The following is a 27,440-nucleotide window of genomic DNA, read 5'->3' as shown; positions in this document are numbered from 1 at the left end:
TTCCCCAACGCACACTCACAGAAAGAGAGACGCCGACGGAATAGAAAAAAAAGAAATAACCCCCGGAATGAAGAAGAGAACTGGGGGGAAATTATTTTTACGCGCGCCCCGTTAAAAATAAATACGGCGTTTGAAGAGATGCTGCTGGAGAGAGACAAAAAATATAAACGACGCGAAGAGGGCCTCACCTCAAGAAAGATTTAATTTGAGACTTGTGAAATCCTCCAGATTTTCTTGTCATAAAAAAATTAAAGAAATCGGATAAATGCTGCTAGAGAGGGATCATTCTTTTATAGAATGTGGAAAATTTAAAGTAATTAAAAAGCATAATACACTTGTCGATTTTTTTTATTGTCTGTAAAGAATTTCTCAACTAAGAATGAAGAGATATTTTATTTTAAATCTAACAATAATTTATGTTTTTCTGATTCACAATAACACAACAAAAAATTAATGATTAATTCACCAAAAGAAGAAGACTAACACTTCATTTTCGCACTTCCCGCCACATAAACGAATTCATCTGTATTAATTAATATTAGAAATTTGAGAGGCTATTACAAATTATTTCAATTTACGTCTTGCACATGTCTTGTTCAAATTTTATGCAAACTTTAATTAAATTTTTTTCCAAGTTTAAATGTAGATTATTTTCTTTTCTGTAAATAATTACCAATTACCATTTGTAAAAATTATGCATGATTATTATTTTTATGGTAATTCCAAGAATACTTAATATCTTTTTTTTCTATTATAGCAGGATTATAGTTTGATATTCTTAATTTTAAAAAAAAAAATGTTGGAATCACCATCAAACTCTTATTTTTCTTCTTCTAAATTTTAAATAACTTTTATTGTATCAAAATTTTCCAAATTTTTCTAGAAACATCTGCAAAATTGCAAATTGTTTTAGGATTTTGTTTGCCCTCGGCAGCGGTCAATAAGTCTCGCGCGAGTCGCAGTGTGTGTATGATCGCGCGGAACGAGTGACCTCGCGTGTATATTTATAAAGTGGTCCATGCACAACATAGTGATGCTGGATTCTTACTAGAGGCGCGCGTGTGATCGGGCGGGCGAGGAGCTTGGCGGCGGGCGGTCGGTCGGACTCAGTCGTCAGCGAGGCGAGCCCGCGTGTCCAGCTCTCGGCGCCCGTTCTGGCCGCCCAAACCAATTTTCGCACTGCCCGCAATGGATTCGCGGTGAACAGCAGCAGCATGGTAAGCACGTGTCTTGTTTTGGGTGTCGTCGTCGGTGGGTCGGTCGGCCCGAGCGAAAGGTCCCCGCCTCCTCGGCGCTCCACCCCCGCTCGTGCGCCGCCGTGCTATGCAACCGCCTCGGCAGGGCACCAACTGACCTTCCTTTTGCCAGTCCGTGTCGGCACCTCTGCACACCAACACACAAACACACACACTTTCCTTCCTCGCGCGCCATGTTCATTCCGGACAGTCTCCGCAGCTGCATGGTGGAGCCTGACGTCTCGACATATCTCCAGGCGCCCTCCTCGGGACAGGTTTTGCCCAAAATTTTCAATCTGCAATTCTCGCGATTTTTCACTCCAATTTTTACTCCCCTAAGTCCGATATCTAGATTTGCAAATTCTAGACTTCCTTTTTTTTACAACAATTTATTAATTAAGTCTGACATTTTTGTGCTCTTTGTCGATTTAGTCGTTTTAAAATTTAAAATATTGGCCACAAAAATTGCAAGATTACCGTTTTAGAGAATGTTTGCCATCATAAACGCATTCAAAATTTCCGATTTTTCTGCTAAATTCAGTTTGTTTTCTGCAGATGTTTCGTTCAGTGAATACTGTTTGTAACGCTGAAATTAAAAACGATTTGAAAATATTTTAATCGCTATGAATTTGCAAAAAAAATCTAGTTATTTTCATTATTTTTACTCTAATTTTAATCTACAAATTTTATCACACTTTATAGCAAACTGAGCATATTTTAAATATATGATCAAAATATTATTTATATTCAGCTGAAATTTACAATAATTTTGCTAACGATTTGTTGATTTTAAACACGTCTTAGATTGACTAGAATTTGCAAAACAGATATCCTTCTCCTGCCTCTGCTTATAAAAATAATGCGTGGACCACGTGTTCCCGTCGTTAATTCTTTTCCACATATGCTCGCCGCTTTTTATTTATTAGGCACGCATGCCATTCAGAAAGTTCTTTCGGTGCACCCCCGTCGGGACTTTGAACCTTTCTTTATTATTTCCGATGTCGCGCGACTTGGGGTTGTTGTCCTTTTTATAGAGTCGTTAAAAACTAAGATAATTTACGTTTGTATCTCGGTTCTTATAATCCTATATTGAAACTTCAGATGATAGTTCAAGAGGTTCTTTGCCAATCAAGTTTTTTGTTGAAAAATATTTTAAACTAAACTCACATGAATACGCAGCTTTTTCATTTTCTCCTCTTCTATTAAATGGAGAGCATTTTGAAATAAATATTTTAAGATGTAATAATATGATTGATGAGAATCAAGTAGTCTTCAATTTGATAATTCTTTATAGATTGACAAAAATTAGTTGTTTTAAGCAACAATTAAGAAATGAAAAAAAATTAGCTTTATTGAGAATTTGAGTGCTTTTTCAGAGCATTTAATTTATTACTCATTTTATTTGCAAACTTCCACCAAAATATTCTAAGGCTTGATTGGCAGAAAAACCCTACCTGTAGTTCCATTTTCAATTATAATTGATTCCGAAATAAGTAATTTTGAAATTTGAAAAAACCCGCACGCTTCCTTTCTGTCTTGAAAAAGTTAATTAAAAAGCATCCTCTATTTCGACCTCTTTCTCTCGTTGTTGTTGTTCAGGAGGTGAAAATCTAGTGGTGTGGCGAGTGGGTTTGATTGCGAAACACTCGAAAAGTTGATGATAAACTCTAAAGTGTGGCTTGCTTGTCTTGTGCGGTAGAGAGCGTTTGAAAGAGTCGTTTTTGGCGCAGACATGTTCGCCTCGATGCACCCCCGAGTTAACATGCTCACCCCTCCTGCACACCAGTGCCACAAGCAGGTGACCTACGAGGTGAGACAAACGATTCCAAATTCTATAATTTATTTCATCTCAAAAAGGATCTCATTTGTACATAAACTGCGAATCCACTGTCATATAGTTGACGCTTATTGTAAATATTTTTGAATTTTCAAACGGGGACGCAAATTTTTGTAGCTTTTACTGGTGATTGCCTATTTCTACTCTCATGGTCGGTTTGCTTTATACAGATTTTGTACGAGTCATTGTTTTCCGGTGTAAATTTTGACCAATTTTTCATTAATTGGATTAAATTATATTCAAGTAAAATTTTCCAGATATTGAGGATTGCACACAATTAATATGAGAAACGATGAATTAGTTGTAAATTTAGTTTGTATGGGTGCCACAGCCTAACTCATGACCATGTATCATGTTTACAATTTAATTAAATAAAAACTTTAAATAATTAAATAAACAAGAGAGCAAAAAAACACATTCTTTACATTTTTCTGCTCAGTTTTTGGAAAACAGTTATAAATTGAAATTTACACGGTAGCTAGTCAATGATTATTAACTATTGTTACTTAAAGAAAAATTTTGAAATTTAAAAATTTCAAATTTTGTTTAGTAGTTTTGGAAAATTCATTAGACTGGCAAAACAAAATAATTTTTGAAGAAAAATTAACGCTTTACGCAGTTCCTGAAATCCTGAAAACTCACGCAACCAAAAAATGAAAAACACGTAATAATATGGCCTTCCAGCAGACATAATTATCCATCATTTCAGCCGTAGATATAATTTGAGGATTAATTTATATAATTTTTTTTACACAACGGATAATTATTATATTATAATAATTGAAATCAGTTTTATCTTCTACAATTAACTTAAACATGTGTCTTAAATGATTTCAATTTAAATTTTAAATGGCGTTTTTCTGTTGGTCTGGTTGCAGAAAACTGCGCAAAAAGTCTATTATGACCAATTTTCAGTTCATTTAATGCATGGTGAGGTCAATTCTTTCCTTGCCAGCCAATACAAATTTAGTCAAAATTGGCTAGAATAGAATCCTTAATACCAAAATAAAAAATTGGAAAATATAAAGAGAGATTTTGATGATTTAATCGCTTTGAGCTGCAAGGATTTGAAAAATCTGCCTCGTCTTCCGCCCTCGTAGCAGATGACTTTGCATAATTCGCAGAAACGCCGCGAATAAATCTCTCCCTCTGGCGGAGGGGCCGAAAGAAGACAATCAAAAAACCCTCTGGCCGGGAATTTTTCGTCAGCCTCCCCGCTGCTTCCTCTCTCGTAAATAATTTTCCTCGTGAAAAGTTGCTTGCTCTCTTCGGATGTTGAGAGATGCAGCTCTCGTCGTGTGCGCTTCGCTCGCTCGCCGACCGCGCACACCGCCGCGGCTTACGGGCTAATTATAGCCGAGCGAGCTCTTACGGAGGTGTCTGTCTGTCGGCTGCTTTATTTAGCCCATTCGGCGCGCGCGCGCGTCCCAAAATTCAGAGAAGCGTCAGACGTATTAGAAAACGGTGTGTTGCGACTAACCTGAAAACTCTCCAAAACGTGCGGAATTTCTGTTTCGCGAAACGATCCGAAGTAGAAGAAATAATTAAAACAAAAAACGAATGTAGGGCTGCAGCAGAGAAATTTTAAACCATTTTTTGTTTTGTTATAACAAAATTATTATCAAATTCCACAGAAAAGCAGATTTTTATTGCAAAACTTTTAGGGGATCTGTCTAGAATTGTAAAATATTAAACATAAAATTTACACAGAAAAAGCGACCTTTGTTGCAATAGTATAATTTTGTTTATTATCAGTTTTAATTTGAGGTACAAATTGCGATTAATGTTGTTCCCCAGGCAAACTCTGCCCTTAAATCATGATGCTTCATACAAATATTCAAAAATTTATTAATCTAACTACTAAATATTTGAGAGAACAAATGAACTCAAGAAATTGATGACAATAGATTTCCATTACGAAATTATATTTGCACATTCTTGCTGAAATTATTCCATGCTGTTTGTGGTCAAATATTTGTACAATCATTATTATCTTTAACAAATTTTAAGAGATTTTTAAAAATTAATTGACCAGAATAACTTGCAAAAACGTCCTTTTAAAATTAATTAATTAACAAAAAAATAGCTCATTACTAAAATATTAAATTATTCTGGAAAATTAATAAATTTATTTTTTATCTAATACAACAATTAAAATATTAATATAATCAAAACTAGAACTTCCATGAATTGAAATTTAATGGGGAGTAAATTAATAATTTTCTTGATCTTGGTCTAAATTTAAAGGTTTCTAATTAGAAGAATCACATAATCGTCTTTATTTTTACACATTCTTCTAGTCTGACAATGTTTTTAGATGAATATTGCACATTTGTATGCAGAAATAAAAATATTTAATCCAATCAAGTCTTTACAATAATAGTGATTACAATTTTCAATTTTATTCCAATAATTGTAAAAAATTGCTTCTATTGTTGTAAAAACTTGATTGCCTACCTTTGTAATTAACTCAAAAATTATCAAATTGAAAGAAATAATGATGATAAAAATATATTCTTAAACAAATTAAGAATAATTTTTCACGCTGTATTTAACTTCAACATAATACTTTTATTCAAGCAAGAAATTGCAAACCTCCATCTTATAAGTATATTTTTCCATTCTGGTATAAATTCATGTACAAATATTATGGCACAGAGCGGAGAGATATGTTAAAGATCGCAAAGTGATATTCAAAGCTCTCTGTGCACGCGGCTCTCTCAAAAGTCGAAGATCGATTGCTTTTCGCCAAAGCAGCAAGAATGATAACAGAGCAAAGAAGACGCTCGCTCGCTTGCTTTGTTTGCTGCGATTTCGTATATATTTCTATTTTTTCTTCATCTTGTTTTGTTTACGGAAAAGCAGCGACTGCTTAATGACAAGAGTTTGGTCGCGAGCCAATCCAATAGACTATATAAGAGACTATACGTGGTAAATTTCCGTGCAGGAATATATATATTTTTATAATGAACGGCCGCGCGCACTCAGAAGCATCAGAAGCAGCGAGAAATAAAGAGAGATTATTTGTTTTTCGCAGCGGCGGCCGCTCTGATTTTTTTCGTCTTGTCGTCGTCGCCGTGTGAATTATTGTTTCTCCGTGCATTCGGCGGCGCTAATGTTTTTCCAGCATTTGCATTTTTATGGCTCCATCATCTCTTTCGCTGCGCTTATCGCGCTCCACTTAATGAAACGTGCAAACCTCCCGCAAATCGCTTCCGCGCGCAACCCCCCGAAAAAAGCCAAACGCAGCCAGTCGGTCGTTCAGACAAACACACACACACCTATAGAGCTTTTACGGTGAAAATTTTGTTTGCCAACCTCGGATTTCCTCAAATTTAAAATATATTTAAAACCAAAATGTATCTGAAAAAAAAAATAGAATCTCTTGATTTGGTTTATAATTCTCCTCTTCATTAAATTTAACTTTGAGTCGAGAAGATATTGTCTACTTTTTTTATGAATCAGTATTTACAGGAATCTTTGTAATAACAGATTTAAATAAGTATCTCTATAAAACGAGCTGAATTGATCTAAAATTTACAAAATTAATTTTATTAAACTAGGATTTCTCAAGGTTTTCTTTCTTTGACACTTTTGCTCAAAATAAGAGAAATAACAAATAGTTAAAACAGATATAATTTCAATTTTGCCAGGATTTATATTTTAAATTGTATCTATATCTGATTCTGGTTTTAGAATTTAGATTTAAAAGTGATTTAATGACAAGTTAATTATAACTTATTTAAATTATCAAATAAATTCATTGACTGCAACTCTTACCTCAGACGTAAAAAAATAATTGAAATTTTTATTTTGACAAACGTTGCTTCCCTATTTTTAATTGAGAGACATTGGTTGAATTTTGAATTCAAATCTTAATTATTTGATTATATAAGAAGTCTAAGAACTCTGTAAGATCGACATAGTCAAAACTTATCTTCAAACAATTGAAACGAAAATTTTGCGATTATTGCATCACATTGGCTAAATCTGCCTTGTCCGTAATTTGCATATTATGCAACTGACTTTTGATTTTCTCCTCTGGTGACACAGTTAGACCTGTTAAAAATTCAAAAGATTTATTTAAGAATGTTTTAAAATAATGTACAATGGAAAATATTATTTTTAAATGATTTTATTTAATATTAATTAAAGTTTATTTTTTGCAGTAAAAAATAATTTAAAATTTGGTTGAATGAAAATTAAATTAAGATATTATTTACCAGCCGCTTGTGGATCAATCTTGGCGTACCGACGCAAAGGCTCTAATACTCCCATAGTCACCAACTCGCTACGCAAGTGTTTGACCCGATCGTACAAACATCCGACAGATTCAAGTTGGTCTCGTCCCTGTACAGGCGGTTCAAACCAGGTGTACTAAATATTGTATAATGATAAAACGGAGTGAAAAAAATTATCATTTTTACCGCTTTCTCGGTTGGAAATAAAGCAAGAATCTGATTTCGCACCTCGAGGTAGACTTCAAATGTCACTTTACTAAAAAATGGAAAATTTAATATTATTTCAATGATTTAATCGAGAAATATTGATTCCTTACTTGCCATAGTGCTCAAGAATGCACTTAGAGAGCTGATTTGTCAGCACCTTTCTGTAGGGTCAGAGAGCGAAAATTCTCTTGCATACACATTCATAATGCCTCTACAGTAAATGTCATCCTCAAAGACTTCAGCCACATTCTAATCAAAATGAGCGTTGTTATTTGTTCGTTTCAAATGTTCCAAAAATTTTTATAATTTTAAAAAAAGATAAAAAATAAACATTTTCTTTTTCTACATTTTCAAAACAATTTAAAAAAGTTTTTGACCTTATTTTATACACTTACAAATGTGAGGTTAAACTTGCTCTTCTTTGCTAGCGGTTCACCCTGCTGAGAGGTTCCAGAATGGTTAGCGAAACACTCAGGTTCAATCAGCGAAGGCCTCTTTTGGGGATTTTTCGGGGGGCTGGTCGTCAAATTGGCATTCTAAGGAAAAATTTATAAAAAAAATGCAAAGTGAATTATATAAAAGAGTACAAACCTCTCTGTCCGGTTCTTCATCAGTGGTGTCTTCTTTTCTTTGCCATTTTTTTAAAAAATGGATAAACTTCATTTCATCCTCAATTTTTAAGCCAAGGACTTTCATGTGGCTATCATCAAGCAGCTTGAAGCAAATAATATCTATTCCTTGGCCTGAATTGTAAAAGAGTGAAAAAACATTGATACCAATAAAATATAACTAAAAAAGTTAATACTTATGAAAATGTCAGCCAAATGCCCCAGATTCCATTCCTTGAGTAAAGCTAAACTTTCATCGTCTGCCATTTTTTCCTGCATAGAAAATAAAATTTTAGTCCATTTATCCGAAACGTTGCTAACCTAAATTTCTTACAAATTGCCGAACTTATTATTTAAACAAAACAATCAATGGCACATAAATAAATACTAAATTAAAAACTTTACCAAAATGAACACGCCTGCCGCCTGCCTTATCACTACAATAATCTCTGCGTGAATGATGAATGCAATCTATGCATTCATGCGCACTTGCAGGCACTGTGTTATGAACTGTACGCATACAGAATTTGACCGCAAAATACAAGACCTCAAATATCCTAACAATTTGAGTCAAGAAGAATTTTTATTGAACAGTAGCTGGTATTATAGTTGTGCTCAGTTCAAACATTTCTGAAATTTTTAACTGCATTGCTGTTTTGAATTCCTAGCAATTTTATATCAAGATTGGAGCTTCAAAACTTGCTGATTTGATAGAGGATGAAAAGAAGTTTAAAAATGTATTTTTCGTTTTTGAGATAGAAAAAGTACAAATAATTTAACTTTTTCAAACGTCACATTGCAAATTAAGTCTTTTCTCACTTACAATTAGTTTTTTCCTGCTTGTTCTTGTTCATTGCCTTCACGTCATGTTTGTCGACAACAATAAGGGCGCATTCCGAAACAAGAGAGGGTAGTTTTCTCTCTCTTTCTTTTTCATATATTCTTTTTATATCACTGCGTGTCTCTTGAACACACAAACGCAGGGCGCGCGATAAATCTGCCGCTCCATTAGGGCGATGGCCCGCTATTAAATAATAAGAGCTGCAGCTTTTTCCCTCTTCTCTCTCGCGCCGGCAATTCTTTTGTGTCAGGTGACGCGCCCGCCGCAGATCCATCTCTTCCGCAGAGGGATGCTGCTGTGCGTGTCTTTCTCTCTTGTGGCGACGGATGGAAAGCTACCCTCTGAGCGCGCAACAAGTTGCAAGAGCAAACTGATACACTTTACTGTGTATTTACGTGCGACCGGTTTGCCATTTTCAAACTCTTTGGTCAAAATTGTAAATTAAAGGGCTAATTTTCTAAACCAAAATACTTGATTTAAAAAAATTAAACTTCTGTAGTTCCTTAAACTTTGCTAATAAAATTAGAAAAATTTAAATTAATTAACTGACTTTTTTGCTAATTTGTCTGTTTGGATTTTTTTTACAACTTTTTATTTCATCTTCAAGTTAAAGAAAAGAGTTTTTATTGATAAAAATTTTAACTTTTGCACTGCAAGTGAAGAACATTCTTGGAAATTCAGTTATTTTCTTTTTTCTATAATGATAGAAAAATTGAGGCGTATAAGTTCCAAATTCTATAAAACCAAACAAATTTCTTTGAAACTGATCGTATCCTTGTTGAAAATATGAGGAAGAAAAACAAACAGTTTTAATTCTAAATAACATATAGTTTACTTAATTATTATTCCCCTCTCAAATTTTCAATTAGTTAAAACAAACTTAATGTAATTAATGCCCCAAATATTGTAAAAATATTTTATTTTCCAATAATTGTGACATTTGTTAATATTTTTGTCAATTAACCGAACAAAAATCTGTTGTAAGCCTTATGTGTCATATTCGGAAAAAATATTACGGACAATAGGGTGTGTGTAAATAAATCAGAGGGTGTGTTTTAACCTCTGTTTATCTGCGTGCGAATACAATATGGGGAAGGCGAACAACAATTCGAAATCTGCTTTCGGGCCCCGATCTGCAATGCGGCTCGCATCACCGCGCGCTCGTTCAAAAGAGAGAGAGAGAGAGAGCGAAAAAGTGCGGCGAAAACAGGGCGAAATATAAAGCAGCCGAGCTCGAAATGCATGTTGGAAATTCATTCCGCGCGCTGCTGGCGAAATACAACTCCGGCCTACGTTATAGGGTGAATGGAAACGATCTAGGCTGCCTGTTTAGTGGTCACGTGAATTCGGGTGTGGGATTTTAATTGATTTCAATCAGTTCTTTAAGTTTTATAAATGAACTTGTGACCAAAATGTTGTTTTATCTCCTATAAACGGGTAAAATTTTTGATATGAAAATTTTCAAGATAATATTTAAGAACAATATTTTTTTTTTAAAGAAAAAATAAATCATATATTTCATGTACAAAAAAAATCACTTTTTTGTAGTAGGTTAATTAAAATTAAGAATTACTTTGTATTTTATTATTAGATTTATATTTAAAGTTAAAAATTATTTCCAGATACTTGAAACAATTAATCGTTATTATATAACTTTTGAGTCCCAGAAAAAATTAGTTATATTAATTTTTTAAACTTAGATTAAATATAATCGGAGAATTGTTTAATAAAAAACTTTTCTTTTAGTTTTTAGTTCTCTCAATTCCATATTTAAATTTGAAATCAAAATCCACCACTCGCCAATTCAACGATTTCAACACCAAAAGCCGGTGCGCGAGCAAGCGAGGGAGAATTTATCGCCCGAAAAATGGGCGTGGCCGTTCGAAATAAATCGGCAGTCTCTAAAATTTTATTATTTACGCGTTGGTGGATGAGCCGGCGTAAAACGGGACGAGTCGGTTTTTAATCGGTAAGATGGGGCGCCGATTTTTGGCGGGCGGCGAGTCTGTTAACGGCAGTTTGGCCCGTGATGAATGGCCCTTTTGAGGGTTGCTGGAGCAGCGCGCTCGCATGCGCTGGGGGGACAAAACGCAAGCAAAGCAGATCACAGATGGGTGGAGATGGACCCTGCGCTGGACATTAGAAGGGAGGAGGCCGCACGCGAGATATGTTCCATTCAAAATAACACGCCGACCAGCAAAAGACTGCCGGATAAACAAAGATAAATGACCACCTTGGACCAGATTTAATTTCGCCCTGCTCTCCCGCCCCGCAGTCCGCCTCTTGCGTTTCAAGTGATTTTCCAAAAGTGCTTTTATCTAAAAATAAATAATATGTTCTAATAAAAATGTTGTTTCTATTGCTTTTAATAACAACAGAAATATAATCTTCCTCTTAAATTAAGTGAAATACAAATAAAAAATACCTTTAAAAGTTGACTCTAATAAAAAAAATGCATACAATTAATTAATTTCATCAAAACTTTTGGTTTGCAAGAAAAAAAAATGATATGCCATAAAAGACTTTTAGATTTTTATGTAAAAAAGACCCAATTTAAAAAAAAATAATAATAATTTTTTTCATAGAATGAGGGATTTTCACTTGTTTTTCCTGAAACTTTTGAACGTATATGATCAAAACATAATTAAAACTATTGAATTGAATGAAGTTTTTACTTCTATCATATAACAAAAGACTATTTTTTTTGCAAAATTTTTCTCCATTATTTTATATTGCAGAATCTGCAATAAAACGATAATTAAATAACTTTTCCTCTCAATTTTTAACCCTATGTGTTCATCAAAAGACAAGTTGGCGGTGTACGCCCTTTTGCTTGTTTGCGCTTGTTTCGAAAACTCCTCATAAAAATGTTTGGTTGTAAATCTAGAAAATAAACTACAAGCCCCGTCGGTGGCGCGCTCATAAAAATTAGGAGCCCAGAGAGTGGTCCAAAATTAGAAGGCGCACTACAAGCCGCCGCCACCGCACACAAAGTTTGTTCACCTGCAAGTAAATCACTTTACAGAGATTTCCTGTTTTCAATTTCGGCATTTTTTTTTTCTTTTATCAAAGGAATTAAGGGGGAAGTGCGTCGGCTGCTTTTTATTTTTCTTTCTCGTTCTCTTGTTGACAGGTATTGCCGAAAGCGGCGATAATTTTTCATCCTTAATTTCACTCCGCGTTCGCCAGTGAGAGAAAGAGGAGATGAGAGTAGTATGCGGCACGAAATTATACACAGAGGGGGAGGAGAGGGACAATAAAAATTATAAATCACTCCCCTCGTGCTAATTCTCTTAAAGAGCAGCGCCCCAGCATTTCATATACACACGGTTGCATTTGGGGACGTAAAACGCGCACTGCACATTCCCTGGCCGATTGTTAATGAGAGGAGGGGTGCTAAAGTGTGGGTTTGCAATAGAGGTGCATCTCGTTTCATAAAGTACTACCTTTACAACTTAAGCCAAATTAAATAATAAAAAAACCTTAAACGGAAAAATTTATTAATCATAAAAAATTACATTTAAATTTTATAATGAAATAAATATAGTTATTGGGAATAACATTGGAAAAGTTCTGTAAATTATAATCTCATTACGAATTGGTTACAAAATTCTAAGAAAGAAGAAACTTCCTTCTTGATGGAGATTGCAAAATGAAAATAAATTTCCAGAAAACATTAATTTAGTTCCAAATTTTCAGGTTCATAATATACCAAAACTAATTGCCAATTAATTTCTAATTTCTTTCTTCTTCGTTAGCTTCAAAATTAACAAAAAGCCTAATTCTGAAACTCAAAATTGATGTTTATACATTTTGAACTAATTCTAGTAAGAGAAGTTGCTCAAAAAATTTTTGCACTTAAATATTCGAATTCATTACAGAAAATTATTGCGCATTTTCTGACTTTTTCTGTGCTCTTTTTAAAGTTTCAAAAAGATCGCCAACAATAAGATCTATATTTTCTATTTATAAAATCTATTTCCGTTTGTTTTTCCAATCTTAACATGGGTTGCAAAAATATAAAGAAAGTTAAATACTCATTAGCATTGTCAAACCAAGTCTTTACCATCAATATTGGTTAAAATTACCTATAAATTGTTCTTATTGTTGACTTCAATTTGCGCTGCCAACAAGGAGTCCATAATTTTTAAAATACTCATTTGCAATTGATCTGACCATGTTGGGATTATTTCTTAAACTAATTTAATTGATCGATTTGTTTTAAATATATTTATTTTTTTAATCCTTGAATGTTTTCAACATTTATTTTCTTTTCGTAATATACTTAAAAATTCAGAATGTCAAAGTTTTGCGTCTCATGTAATAATTGCGGACGAGGCAATTAAGCGGGCAGCAAATGGCACACATGCGCGATCCGAAAGGACGCTTGCCAAATATTCGACGGCAAAAACAGACTTTTTGTGTCCAACTTGTGTCCGAGTATATTATATAAAAATACGCGCACACATATTTATAATAAGAAGTGGTTTTTAATGTCGGGCAGGCGGCGTATTACGGCAACGTGCATGCAGCGAGCACGTTGGAGTGTCTCGCGTATATTTATATCTGGGCCGCCGAGCTTTTCCACTGTCCTTTTAGCTGCGGCTATTTCGAGAGGCGCGACAGCTGCTGCTGCGACTCGGATGGAGCACTTTCTGCTTCTTGATCTTCTCTGCCTTGTCCAATATAATTCACCGCTCAAAGCAAACACACACACACACCATAATATTACACACACACTCCTGCTGCCATTTTATAACGTGTGAAATATAATATCACCGTCGGCCACATTATTAAACTTGCGTCTTTTTCTCTCGGAACGTTTTTTGGTCAAACTACTGCTGCTGGAAATGCCCCCTGTGTGTTTTCGGCCGGTTTATTTATGTCTGCGGCACTGCTTAAAGCGAGCCACTACCGGGGGCTGACCATATATATTTTTTGTGTCCACTCGCAGACAAGCGGGATGAAATCTTGATATGCAGCTGACCCATTTGCGTGTCCGACCGAGATGACGCGAACAAGCGTTTTAGTGCAAACAGGTGCTCCAATATGTTAATTCGCATATTTGACTGACAGACGAAATTATTTTTATATTTTATAATTTAGAAATTTAAAACATCTGCATATTTTGAGCACATTCTCTAGAGCAAAAAAAAATTAATAAATATGTTAAATTGTGGATATATCGAGAGCATTATTTGGATTATCATCTATTATTTATTTTTATTATTTATTAGAAAATTTTAAAAGAAGTACAAGCAAAGGTCTTAAAGCTAAAGCTAGAATTATTAAAATAATATATTATTAAGAAAAAGTATTTTACTTTTATTGAGATTAAAATTTGCAATTATCTTCACTTAGAATATAAATATATTAAATTAATTAAACTCGCTGAAAAATAAACTAAAAGTGCCGGTAAAATTCTTCTTGAATGTTTATTTTCAATTAAAATTCATCATTGGAAATCCGTTTGCGGTAATTTAATTGACCAACCAATTGAAATCTGAGAAATTGCGGCAAAAAAATTTGTTGTTACAAAATTGAGATGACAGGAAAACTTGAAAAGTGATGTGACAAATGAAGCGCGTGGTTGATGTGCTACAATCTGCGTTTCTTCTATTTCGAGATGCTGAATATATATCGCTGTCAAGGAGTTCTCTAATGCAAATGGGCTGTAAATCTCATTTTTGAACCAAATTTATCATTTTGATTTTTTTGTAGATCAAAGGATAAAAACAAGAAAAGAGCAACCTCATTTATAAATTTTATCTAGTGATAAAGAAGTAACTTATTATTTGAATACAAGTAATTTCTCAGGAAAGGGTGTGTAAAAATTTAGAAAAACAATGGCTTTTTAAACTCCATGTACGATTTTTCATTTCTGCTGAAAAGGAGAAACGAATCAATCTCATAATTTTTTTTCGTGAATTGAAAGAAATAATTTATATTTACATTTTCACTAAAAAATGTTAAAGCGCTGATTTTTTTAAACAATTTTCTACAATTAATTATGAAATTAATATTGCTCTCGCCTGACTAAACAAATTAGGCAATAATGGTAACGAAATGAAATTTCTGTTGGCACTGGAAAATGTTTACGTTTATCGGATGCTGGCCGAGGGGTACCTTTGCCCGTCGCTCTCTGCTCAGCGTCCAACTCAGTCAGCTATTCGGGTCGGTTTGTTTGCTTTTGCCGCTGCACTTGCCCCTAGTCTGACTGGCACTAAAACTGCGTTGCCCAAGGTCAGGGTCATCGAACGAACGAAAATTTGGCACAAACCGATTCCAAAAAGCATCAGCTGTGTGTGTGTGAGTTTTAAAAAGCTGGCTGGCTCGCGTTTTTGCAGCACTTGGACTTGTGACTTGGCTGCTGGCTCCTGATGCTCTTGGCTGCGGATGGATTCTGACCCTTCGCCATGCCAAATGGCACCGGCACAAACGAATCTTGGCTCTTTTTTGAATGAATGAACGGATGAGAGAAAAATTCCTCGCGCTTCCTCTCGCGTGCGCGCGTAGATCTGTTATTTGAACTTGGGCCGATTTGCACCCTCTCTTGGCTGTTGTGACTGCGAAGAAGGACCGGCTTTTGCTGCCAGACGCTTGGGCACTCGCTCGCCTCCTTATCGCCAACTCGCTTTCGAATTGGCCAAGACCTCGCTCGGGACTGCTGTTCAAACTGACGAGGGCGCTCGGACTCGCTAAACACGCCCAAGACTTTTCAAAGAGCTTAAAAATTTGGCAACGGTGGTTGCTTATAAGTTACTAAAGCTGACAATGCCCCCAAAATTATTATTGCCGCTTTTCATTTGTCCCCTTGTTAAAGACTTTCTATTTAAAAGGTTATTTTTCAGTTTAAATTTTAACAGTAAAATATTTAAATCCATTTAAAATTATTTAATATGTCGTTGTTTATTTCTCCAATCATTACATTAAATTTTTAATATTGATGAATATTCATTTGTTAGGAGGAAAACATTGAATTGCTGAGCAAAACAGCAAGAATTTACCTTCCAAGATAAAAATCCCGATTCGCCGAAGTGAGCCAAAATCAAAATTGAGGTTAATTTGGAAGAAAACTTTAATTTTCCAGTGAGTTTTTTAATGAATTGTAAATTTGGTGTAAAATTATAATTCAAAGTGATTTCTGAAAGCTGATGAAAAATTCAAATTCCTCAGTTGGCAGATTGCGATAATATATTTTCACTTAAAAATATCAGTTATTTTTATATAAAAATTTTCAAAACGTAGCGCTCTGAAGTTTTTCAATAGCACAAAACAAGCTTCCACTCAGAAACATCCCTATATTTTACTCAAAATAAAAAAACTATTGATAAACATAAATGGAATTGATTTGCTGAGGGCTCTAAATTTAAAAATAATTTTTTAAAAAGTTTTTTTGATAATTATTTTTTTTTTTAATAATTTTTGTGGCTCAAAAGAAAGAATTCTTCCATTGCAAAACTAACTCTTTAAATTTGTTAGTAATTTGCTATCAGGTTTCTTCAACAATTTGGCAACCTAACCAAGAATTTAAAAATTATATAAACAATGACAAGCGTCTCCCTTACAAAAATTTGTAAGAAAACCGTCTGGGTGTTTATTGTACGAGGCCTGTGATCGCCATCTGGCTCCTCCTTGCTCCTGTCTTCAGCAGAAAGCGCGGCTGCGGGCGCCAGAAGCAAAAGCGGCTCTTGGCCGCTGCCAACAGACAGAGGGCCCTCGTCCAACCAGGACAATGGATAATGCAGCCAAAAACAAGAAAAATCTGCCCCTGCCTTCGATGCCAGTCAATGAATCAGCTGGCTCACTCACAAACACTCACACTCGCCCGCGGCCACTTGTATGTGAATTAACTAACCCTTTTGGCACTGGGCTGCGGGATTTTGGCCCTCGAGGTGTCCAAAACTAACCAGCCTCAAGCCAAAACGGAACTCGCTCTCGTTCAAGAGCATTCCACACCCCCGCAGTCACTCTCGGTTTTAAATAATTCGCACTTTCATTACTTCTTTGTCGGGAAAAAATTAATTTGTAAATAAATCTTGTGTAATATTTATTTAAGATTTAGAATTGGTGATTAAATATTTTTTTTTATTTGTGTTGCAGGATGAGTTTCATCCATTCATTGAGGCTCTTCTGCCTTATGTGAAGTCTTTCTCCTACACGTGGTTCAACCTGCAAGCTGCCAAACGCAAATACTTCAAAAAACATGAGAAACGCATGTCACTCGAGGAGGAGAGGAGGTGCAAGGAAGAGTTGCAGGTAAGAATCCATTATTTTATTTTCTTAAATCGATTATTATTTACAAATCAAGCTAGTCAGAAGATATAATAAAAGTCTCCTGATTTAAAAGAATTGGCCCAAAATTTTTAGAACCGTGATTTTTTTTTCATTTTAAGATTCAATGAAAACCAATGGATTCATCTGTGCCTTTTTTACTTATAATTTAACTTTGATTCTCATGGTAATTTAATATAAATTTGCCCATATTTTCCTCATTATTAGTTAAAAATTTTGCTTGATAAATTTAAGGGTCCACGGTCTCCTCTCACGTTACTCTTTTGAAAAAATTATCATTCTTGAAATATCCGAGTGTCCTTAATTTAGATATCGTTGGAATTTTTTGGAATATTTATTTTGGGGTAGAGAAAATCTAATTTACCAAAGTTGTTGGTCCTCTCGTTAGTGTGTGCGGGCATATCAAGCCGCACCCCTATTCGACTTCGCAGCGCGGCAATAAGCGTAATTTGCTGCTTTCGCGAGGAAGGGCGCAAAAAGCGGAGAAGGCCGGTGCTGATAAATCATAAATACCGCAGGCATGATCATTTTGTGTCTGTTTGCAACGAGAGAAGTGCGGCCGGAATATTTATTGCGAGGTTAAGCTTAGCATGACGAGGTCTCTTTTGCCTCACAAATCACACAGCAAGTCATCCAACTCTTTCTTCCGCTGGCTGCTGCTGGGGGTGCTCCTAGTCGAGTGAGTGCGTGCGAATGTGTATAAGCGCAGGGGCTGCTCTTTCTCTCCGCTCTCGCTGCTTTTTTCATAGTTTTCACGCGCCGCGGTTTCTCTCTCTCTCTCTGCCGGCAATAATAAATTTCGTAAACCAAAGCATGTGTGCTGGCGCCGAAAAAGCAGCATGCAAAAATGAGATTGTTCCACAGGGGCAGTGAAAAACGTTCAAATGATTTAAATTGACTCATCATTTTATTTCTGCTGTTAATTGTTTAAAACGTAGAAACGTGTTATTGAAATACTACGCTTGTTAAATGAAATCTTGGTTCAAAAGTTGAGCAAATGCATGCCTGCATGTACAAAAAGCATCTTTGATATTCCCAAACAATGATGAATTATTTGTACTGAAGACTTGTTTTGAATTAGTAATCAAAGCGTTTTATATTAATTTGATTAATTTGTGTTTTTGAGGAGAATGGAATAAATAATTTTAATTATTCATTTTCCACTATCATCAGGCCAAGATTAAGATATGGTTCTATTGATCAAAGAAATTTAATCTGTACCCAGAATTCCAGTCTTATTTTGATTATTAATTTCCAATTAACGTTGGAGCCAAAACACATTAATCATTCATTGCCATTGTATGTCAAAATCAAGAAGGACAATTATGTGCTCTGAACTTACTCCCCGCCGGATTTCTTTATCTGATTGTAAAACTCGTATAAACTGCAAGAGTGGTTTTAGATTTCTGACAGTCACGTTCTCCTAATCTGTGAGTTTCCAATCATGGTTTCTGCTGTTTCTATCATTTTTCCCATTCTTCTCCTTTTCTCCTTAGGTAAGTGCCTTATTTTGCAGAGTCAAATTATTGAATAAATGGAGTAAATCATAGGAGAGGCAGTTACCAGAGGAGGAAGGGCAACCTACGTTGAGTATCAAGTATCAATTCGAGATAGTTCTTATGGGCCGCCTATTTGCGGTGGAGCAATCATCTCAAGTAGATGGGTCATCACCACTGCTCAGTGTGCTGAGAAGTAACGCGGGTTTTTACAATTTTAGTGCCTGCACTAATTGTAAATGAATTAATTTAAAAAGAATTTACACAAGAGATGGTTGGATTGTGGATGGAACTTTGGAAGCCTCTAAACCAGGATCCATTAGAGAAAAAGCTGAGGTTGTTTTCCACCCTGACTATAACAATCCTGTTGGCTACGCTGACATCGCTCTGATCAGGGTGCAGGACGTTTCCTTTTTAAAGAAATTTGAGTCTATTTGATATAATTTTAGGTTTCTAAGGACTTCTTTCTTGATGACAATACCAAACCAGTAACCCTGTCCAGCATACCTATTCTCATAGGAGAAACTGGCAAAGTATCTGGCTGGGGTGCTACTTACGTAAGGTCTAATTTTCCATAGTCAAAATATGCGAAAATGGTTTTATTTTTTATCAGTTCGGTGGACCCAATTCTGACGTGCTCATGTACCTGCATTTGCCTGTCATTGATCACACAAATTGCAGCGTAAATTTGGCTGAAGTAAATTATCAAGTACATAACGACCAATATTGCGCTGGGGAAATTGGAAATGACGCTGCTACTTGCACAGTGGACGCAGGCGGTCCAATGGTTTCAAACAACTATGGCACCCTCATTGGACTGGTTAGTCGTAATTCTTGCACCTACGATGGGCGACCAACTGTCTTCACCAACGTTGGGTACTACAGAGATTGGATCAACTCTGTTACGGGAGTTTGAATAAATACTTTTCTACTCCGGCACTTAATGTATACAAAAATTAAAATCTTAATAATTTTTGGCATCTACATATGTATGTGATAGCTGTTTTCTTTATCTGTAATTTTGGGTGAAAATTTGTCTTAAGAAGAAGTTAAATGACTTATTTCAAAAGTTGTCAATGCGTTTATAGTTAATTAAACAAAATAAAAAAATCTTTTCTGCTCTATATTCTATTTAAGTGTTATCTTATCACGACATAAATAATCTGTTTACTATAGCAATACATCTTTCCAATTGACTAATTAAGTTACTTTTTATCAATAGTTTAAACATGCACATGATGCTTTTCATTTAAGGAGTGGCATGCAGCTCAAACTTGTGACCTATAACTTCTGAGATGAAAGTAAAATATTAAAATCATTCTTACACTTCCCTAATTATTGCCGTTTGAAAAAGGAAAGCGCGTTAGCTGCTGGTCGGGTGCGGTTTTCAGCTTTTGCTTGTGGAGTGTGTGTCTCCTTCATTGGCGCCAGTGCCGGCCGGACCCTTTCCTTCGCGTGAATTTCCCCAAAACTAGAGATAGAGAGAGCTCTCGTCTCAATTTTTGCTTCTATTTCGCCTCCCCTAATGCAAAGAGCGACCACCCCACACTGTGCACGCTTTGTTGTGGGTGGCACTCATACTGCGTGGAGATGTCACCCGCCCAAGATATAATGCCCAGACCGGCTCGTTCGCGCGCGCCAGACGCAAATTGGAGTAAGAGAGAAATAAATAAATAAATATGCGCGCTACAGCAGCAGAAATTTGTATTCAACAGAAATTGCGCTGACTGCGCGCGGGACAAAGAAATTGCTTTTGACGAAAAGAGGACAAGAGTTTATGGGATAATTTTAAATAAAATGTGGTGGAGGATTAAAATTAACACCAAAATTGCCATTACTGGGATACGCAGGTATAAAAAATAAATATTTTGTTTTCAAATCTAATATATTTTTAATTTCATGCAATTCAAATGAAAAAGATATTATAAAAATCTCAATAGAATTTATCCTTTTTAAACGCCTTCCAGCAAACTAGGGCAGCATAGCAAAAATTATATAATTAATTAAAAATGTATAGAAAAATTCATGCCCGAAAAAGTTGCAGTTAGAAATTATTTAATTATTAGGCATTTTAAATCAATTAATTTAAAAAAGAGACAAATTAAATCAATTCAAAAAAGTCAATATTATAATTTAAATTAAAAATGTATTTTTATACAATAATCCCTAATTGAAGTAAAATAACAAAATAATTTTATTTGAATACTAAATTTCGGCGTCTCTAATTGCACATTAATTTGCTTTTTTTAATCTTTCACATGCAGATTTCAGAGGTTTATTCAATTATTAGCAAACTAATTTTTAATGCTTTAGACTTATTCTTACTTCTCTACGAGCCTAATAATTTTTTTCTAGTTAATAAATATTTTTACTGCCTGTAATTTTTAGATGCAAATCCAGTTTTCCAACTCTTTGACGACGCTTGCAGTAAAACTATAAAAGAGCGGATTGATCGTAATGACGATCTCATCTGCAGTTTGCAACCCACACGCATGATTTATTTCATAATCCGAGTCATAAAGCACGCGTAGCTCTCCTGAACGTATGCTACAAGAAAAATAATAAGGTAATGAGACAAGCGAGATAACATCAATAGCGAAATTGCCCTGCGCGAGCATCACAGTAGCTTTTTATTATTTTACTTTTGCAGCTCTCGCAGATCAATGGCCGACGATAAACGGCTTAAAAGGCCCCTCGGGTCCACACCAGAGTTGAAATATTATTATTTTTTTAAAAGAGCGCGCGGTGCCGGGTGAGCCACAAATTATTATTTGCGAAACTGCGCCGCCGCCGCCGTGTTTTTCGGCCGTGTAATTTTTGTGCAGCTGTTTTTTATGTAGGTTTAATAGATTGTCGCCGACTGATATTGGGCTCGTGCAGCGTGTTGTTCTTTGCGAGAGATGACCTTATTTTTATATTTGCCATGTAAATGTCAGACTAATATTCAGCTGATCGCGCCATCGATATTGTAATAAATAGTATGCGGGGCCGCTGTGTAAAAACGTAAAAAAGGCTGTTTGTTTATCTGAACTGCGCGAGTGCTCTTTTTTTCAAATGGCAAAAAACAGAGCGTGGAAATGCAATTCACGTTTGCACGATCATTTTAATTGTGTAATAAATTGTTTAAAAATTACATAAAATTTAAAATAATTAAAATAATTAGTGTAAATTTTAGAAGTGTGTAGCAACCTGATTAATAAAAATATCTAAATTCCTATGCTGAGAAAATTTTAAAACGTGAGACTTTGCATTAGATTTTTATGTATATGAAAAGCGAATAATTCTGCTAACCAATCTTTTGACTTTTCCTCCACACTTGCCATCCTAGTGGGGAAATTTCCAATAAAGCGGATTGGCCCTGCGGCGCTAATTTATTGCGGGAGCAGATTTTCCGATTCCTCTTGAGTCCCGTGCGAAGTGCTTTGCTGTCACTTTTGATGGAGGAGAGAGAGAGATCGCGTACGAGAGCCTCTCTAACTCGCAATAACTCAAAACAAGGACATAAGAAAAATCGTTCCAGATCTGTCATTGCTTTGCGGTATAGAATTTCCGTTTATGTGAAAATTGGGTAAGTCTAAGATTTTCTTGTGTTAAATTAAGATATTATTTAATCTAAATATATATATTTAAAAAAAAAGCATTTGTAACGATTTTTATTTTTTAACATTATTATTTTGTTTACTCTTGCGAGCTGTTTCATTGTTGCGAGGAAACAAAAAGATGCCGTCGTCTCTTTATTGAGAGGGTGGCTCTCCAGCTTTTGGTTTCCGCCTAAGTAAGACCCATGTCGGCGGCACGCGAAATGCAATCTAGCTGCGAGTGCCTAGTGCAATTTATTTTTATGGCCTCGACATGGCGTAGGAAAAAATCAAAGCGCCGCATTGATTTACGCGAAAGAAAGCTCGTGATAAATGCAAAAAGCAGGATGACGACGGTTTATTGCAATAATGGCCTATTTTCCTCACTTAAAGTTGTCTCGGAAAAATTGCACTCGGTGCCGCTTGAATGAACAGCAAAATAAATAAATAAATGCACGGACTCGCGCGCGAGAGATTATACAATTGTTCAAAGCAGATTATTTTGCTCAGCAATAACACGCGCATAAAACATACGGCTTGGCCTAGATCCGGCGCCAAAGCCGAAAATGTTTCATAAATTCGGTGGCACTTCCGCGCCACCAACTTTTGCGAGAAGCATGTGCTCTCTTTTCTTGTTCTCGCCAATGGATGTCTTTATTATGTATTAGGGCCATCATTACTTTTGTTCTTGCTCGTGTGGCGAGCCAGTCTTTATGCAAGAGGGCAAATTATGCTAATTTGCACACAGAAGCGACCTCGGCCCAATGCGGAAAAAGCGCCGATTGTTTTTGTTCTGAAAGGGCACGGCGGCATTTGCGAAAACTCTTGCTCGCTTCATTTAGTCCATAGTCTCAAATGTATAATTATAAATTAAAATATAATTAAACAAAATTATTTATTTGATGAAGAGAGATTAAATTATTTAATTAGAGTTCAGGCTTGGTTGGTGTTTTTTTCAAAAAATAATTTTTAATACTTATTCATTAGCAAATTTCATGACTCATAAGGTATCTAGTAAGTAAGAAATATTCATTATATTATTATTGCAAATTGTGTTTAAATATTTTCATTTGAAAAACCTCTATTAAGCCGTAATTAGCTAATCTTATTCTCCTTACAATAAGTAGCTTCAAAATGAAAATATCTATATTTTATACAGATCAAAATAGAGATTCTCATGGCAAGGGAATCAAACAAAGACATGCTTACCATCAAATGAAACTTAATTCCAATAAGTAAAAATTTTTGAAAACATTCTTAAAACACAGTGAACGCATTAAAAATGAAAAAATCAGGTGATTTTTGAAACATTTAATTATTAGTTTATTTATTTTTTACTTTTAGATTATAATTAATTCAAAATTGGTGTTGATTTGTTTTCAGAACGAGAAGATTGAGGTGAAGCAGAAGTGGGCCTCTCGTCTGCTGGGCAAACTGCGCAAAGACATAACCCAAGAATGCCGAGAAGACTTTGTGCTCAGCATCACAGGCAAAAAGCCCGCCATGTGCGTCCTATCCAACCCCGATCAAAAGGGCAAAATGAGAAGAATCGACTGTCTACGTCAAGCTGACAAGGTGAGTGAACAAAAAGCTTGTATGATTTTTTTATTATTATTTAAATCATCCGTTGTACTGGGACTTCAAGGTCTAGTTATAAGTAAAAAAAAATTATCCAGGTCAGCTGAAATTTAAATCTATTTATACGCAATCTAAAAATCGTTGCCATCGTTTGCATTTTTTTTTTCATGGATTCATATAAATAACAAAAAACTCGCCAGAAAATGTATCAATTTTAAAATTCATATATTTTGCCAAAAAAAAGAATATTTTTTCAATCAGTCCTTCAAAAATCAATATGAATGTGGGTCAAATATCAACATATTCCACCAAAATATATAGTTTCATGTAGTTTATAATTTTTTTTTATATATATATATAATTAGCACCGTCTTTTGACGCCTGACGAATTTTTCATTTCGCTTCGGAGCTGACTTTTCATCGTCTCATTTACGCAGAAAAATGCCATAGAGTGAATTGCATTCGCTGTGTGTAAAGCGAGCGCTTTGATGAGAGAGCAGGGACGGCAAATGTCGCCAACAAAAATTACCCGCAAGAAAAACGAGCGGCGCTTGATGATGATGAGGTGCTGGTATTTGAGCAAAAAAATAAATTGCTCTTGTCACGCTGAACTTTTGCCTGCAAAGGTGACGAACGAATCGCCCCAGACACGGAGTTGTTAAATTTTCCGAGGTCAGTTCTGTCAAAGTTGGAAAAGAAAAATCGAAACTAGCTGCACCTAAGGTTAAAGGGTTAAGGGATTTATCACGAGAGACGTGTTTATTATAAAGCGGATTAATTTATATTGGCGAAAAGCAATAAAAATATCGAAGCTGGCTTTCTTCTAATTTATGGCTTCTTATTGTTGGTTTATTTGTTTTACGCGCGGGGATAAATATAATGCTATCCGCGTGTTGAGTGGAGCGTAAATCAAGCGAGCCAATTGTCAATGAATGAGCTGAGGCCGACCAACGTTGTGTCTCTCGGCAGCGATAATAATTATTAGCTGCAGCCAGAGGTCAGCGTCGTCGAGCAAGGAATTTGAAAAACTAATCAAGTGAGACCGGTATTTTTGAATTATTCCAATCCATTTGCTCGTTGAAAGCTTTAGAAGAAGCGGACAAGATTATTATTGCTGCAGAGGAGAATAATATTCAATATCAGACCGAACCCTAAGCTTTGCCATGCAGCACGCTTATTTTAATCCTTGCCATCGAATAGACAGAATAAGCTTGTAGATTTCATCCACTTCGACAGACGTAAAGTTTTATCATTATTTCTATCATGTTCCTCTCGTCCAAATGAAGTTAATTTTTTTAGCTTTTAAGATATTTAAAACTGGAAAAATGGACCGTGAAAGTTATTATTTTTTATTAACACAGGCTATAATTTAACAAATTTAAACTGTCATACAATTTAATTGCTATAACGACAATGAAAAATTATTAAAAATTAAAAGCAAATTGTTTTTTGCTTAAGGTGGTTTTTCTTGAATATCAAATTTATACTAAAGATATTTGAATATTCTTATTGCTGATCATGATCAAATTTCTTTGTATCTGAAATAATAAATTATGGATTGAACCATTGCCACATTTAAATGATTAGTACTGAAGTATTTGAAGACGGAATCTTTAATCATTGAAAGGTCAATTATTTTGTTTATGTAAAAAAAATACGGCCATTTGTATTAAAACAAGTAAAAGGTGTTAATGATAATTATGAAAATTGAAATTATCCCTTGATTTGCAGCATGGCAGCTCTATCAAAATAGCTGAAATTTGAGCATAGTGGATTTTTTGCTTTATATAGAAAAAAAAATGTTAAAGTACCGATAAAATTGAGAGTGTTTGCAAAGGAATCAATCAGATTTTATTCTATTAGGAATAAGGAATAAATTAAAATAATTATTATTATTTGTATATATCGATAAGTTCATTTAATCTCTTGAATTATATACTTATCAAAAAGACCAAACAATTCATAGACTTAAGATGCCTGCACGCTGAGGGCTTTGCTTAGTAAAAAACTGATTCATTAAAAAAAGGAAAGCAAAGTAACAAAATGAATTTTCGCATCAGCTATTCATCATTTTGATTTTTAAACAAATTGAGGATTAAACTCACTAAACTTGTTTATTGTAAGACGGCGGTTTAAATGGCAGTTATGTTAAAATCTTCTTTTAAACTTTAATTAGTCGACTCTTTTTAAAAAAAATTCCTTGGAAAAAGATCTGCATTAAATTTAAAAATTGATATTAATTTTATAATTCTTATATCATTAGTGGGATCAAACACTTTTCCCTTAAATGAGCTCCATTGTCTTTCGTATCAGTCGAAGTGCACATTTACTTGGTTAGTCTTGCCTATAAGAGCTGTTGTTGTTACTTCTCCTAATCTGAAAGCGCTGCAGCGTGCTTTTGAGAGGAATTCTTGGCAGGCGGAATAATTATTGCGCGAATAGTGGCGGGTTAATAGGCTGAGGAATGCTGTAGGCACGAGCTCCAGACAGCAGGACAGGAGCCGCGGCAATTTATTTATACCCATAAGCGCGGACCTCCTGCTGCCGCGAGTGGTTCTCTCGGTAAAACACAATCCAGGGGATCTGTACGCGCGACTCGCGCACAAATTCATAATAATAACTCATCCTTTCCTTTGATAAGCTGCTTTGCCAGAGTTACAAATAATAATGCACCGCGCTTGTTCCTGGGTAATTATTTTTGCTCCTACTCGCTCGGCCAGCAGCCCATGAACTCTTGAACCTTTTGATCGCGAAACAATGCTAATTGCTAGTGTTTGTTCTTTTAAAATTACATACAAGTTCACACACCAGAAGCTTCAGGTATTGTTATTAATTTAATTTAATTGTAATTTGTAGACATGCAAGAAATGTAAAAGTGACATCCTAGTCTCACATTTTTAATAATTTAAAAAAATTATAATCATTTTGAAAGTCTTACCAAAGCAAGAAAGTATTTCTTCAGACTCATTTTATAAATTTAAGCAATTTAATAAAACATTAAAAAATTATTTCAGAAATTTTAATTTAAAAAATTATATCATAAATTTCATTTTTCCAGGAAAAGTTGTTTTTAGTTCTCATAATCTAAATGAAACAATGTATAAAGATTTGTCAGATTTATGACCGAAATTGAGAAATAAAATCTTTTTTTTCCCATTTACATCATTTTTTTTGTAATTTTGTTCTTGATCAAAATTATCTTCAACAATAGTTATTGTGAAAACATTTTTCTTTTTGTAGATTCAAGAATTAAATACTTTGATGATTAATGTCCAAAATCAACATCAGATTTAAATTTATATATTTTATTTGCATTCTAAAAAATTATTTTAAACTTTTGAATCCTATGTCTGTAAAACTGTGCTTGCTTGAAACTTTTCAAGGATCCGTTTCGTCACTTTTCTAGATGGTATACCAAGGGTAAATAATGCGTCCATAGGCCGAAAGTTCAGCCCGTTTTGCATACAATGAGCTCTAAGCAGCTTATGAGTTATTACCACGTATTAGAGTATATCGGCAAAACT

The 27,440-nt window shown here is 34.8% G+C and overlaps 2 protein-coding genes and 1 long non-coding RNA gene across 15 annotated transcripts in view; 2 read left to right on the top strand and 1 right to left on the bottom strand.

The window, feature by feature from the left end:
• Positions 1-27,440, top strand: part of LOC132193261 (nuclear factor 1 X-type) — an 82,731-nt gene that overhangs the window by 30,384 nt on the left and 24,907 nt on the right. For 6 of the 12 annotated variants that reach the window (XM_059613823.1, XM_059613831.1, XM_059613829.1 and 3 more), the window contains exons 1-4: positions 1,362-1,510; positions 2,935-3,045; positions 17,073-17,228; positions 23,722-23,913. In XM_059613823.1, the coding sequence (XP_059469806.1) occupies positions 1,430-1,510; positions 2,935-3,045; positions 17,073-17,228; positions 23,722-23,913 (540 nt within the window). In that variant the 5' untranslated portion in view covers positions 1,362-1,429. Of the gene's footprint in view, positions 1-1,361; positions 1,511-2,834; positions 3,046-17,072; positions 17,229-23,721; positions 23,914-27,440 lie in introns of those variants that run through there. The other 6 variants (XM_059613832.1, XM_059613833.1, XM_059613824.1 and 3 more) reach the window with 3 other exon arrangements.
• Positions 6,591-8,579, bottom strand: LOC132192583 (uncharacterized). The gene is made up of 8 exons (XR_009441345.1): positions 8,534-8,579; positions 8,326-8,401; positions 8,112-8,263; positions 7,916-8,056; positions 7,631-7,769; positions 7,500-7,569; positions 7,296-7,449; positions 6,591-7,131 (listed from the first exon to the last, which is right to left on the bottom strand). It is a non-coding gene; the product is annotated as an uncharacterized LOC132192583 (long non-coding RNA).
• LOC132192605 (trypsin alpha-3-like) lies at positions 17,829-19,882 on the top strand. 2 transcript variants are annotated; one of them, XM_059612642.1, is made up of 6 exons: positions 17,829-17,943; positions 18,667-18,760; positions 18,815-18,956; positions 19,018-19,156; positions 19,210-19,317; positions 19,374-19,882. In XM_059612642.1, exons 2-6 carry the CDS (start codon positions 18,709-18,711, stop codon positions 19,674-19,676), a joined length of 744 nt encoding a protein of 247 aa, XP_059468625.1. In that variant the 5' UTR covers positions 17,829-17,943; positions 18,667-18,708; the 3' UTR covers positions 19,677-19,882. The 2 variants fall into 2 exon arrangements, with proteins under 2 accessions (XP_059468625.1, XP_059468623.1); XM_059612640.1 differs by lacking the exon at positions 17,829-17,943 and having other exon boundaries at positions 18,582-18,760.

Source organism: Neocloeon triangulifer, unplaced genomic scaffold, assembly GCF_031216515.1.
Source record: "Neocloeon triangulifer isolate White Clay Creek 2 clone unplaced genomic scaffold, ASM3121651v1 ptg000003l, whole genome shotgun sequence".
NCBI classification, from domain to species: Eukaryota; Metazoa; Arthropoda; class Insecta; order Ephemeroptera; family Baetidae; genus Neocloeon; species Neocloeon triangulifer.
This window is presented reverse-complemented; position numbering and strand designations above follow the sequence as displayed.

Bases quoted from the DNA above. Each gene is read 5' to 3' on its own strand.
- LOC132192605 (XM_059612642.1), top strand. From the start codon at position 18,709: ATGGTTTCTGCTGTTTCTATCATTTTTCCCATTCTTCTCCTTTTCTCC. The intron at 18,957-19,017 runs GTAACGCGGGTT...TAATTTAAAAAG, and splicing joins ACTGCTCAGTGTGCTGAGAA to AATTTACACAAGAGATGGTT. The intron at 19,157-19,209 runs GTGCAGGACGTT...ATATAATTTTAG, and splicing joins CTGACATCGCTCTGATCAGG to GTTTCTAAGGACTTCTTTCT.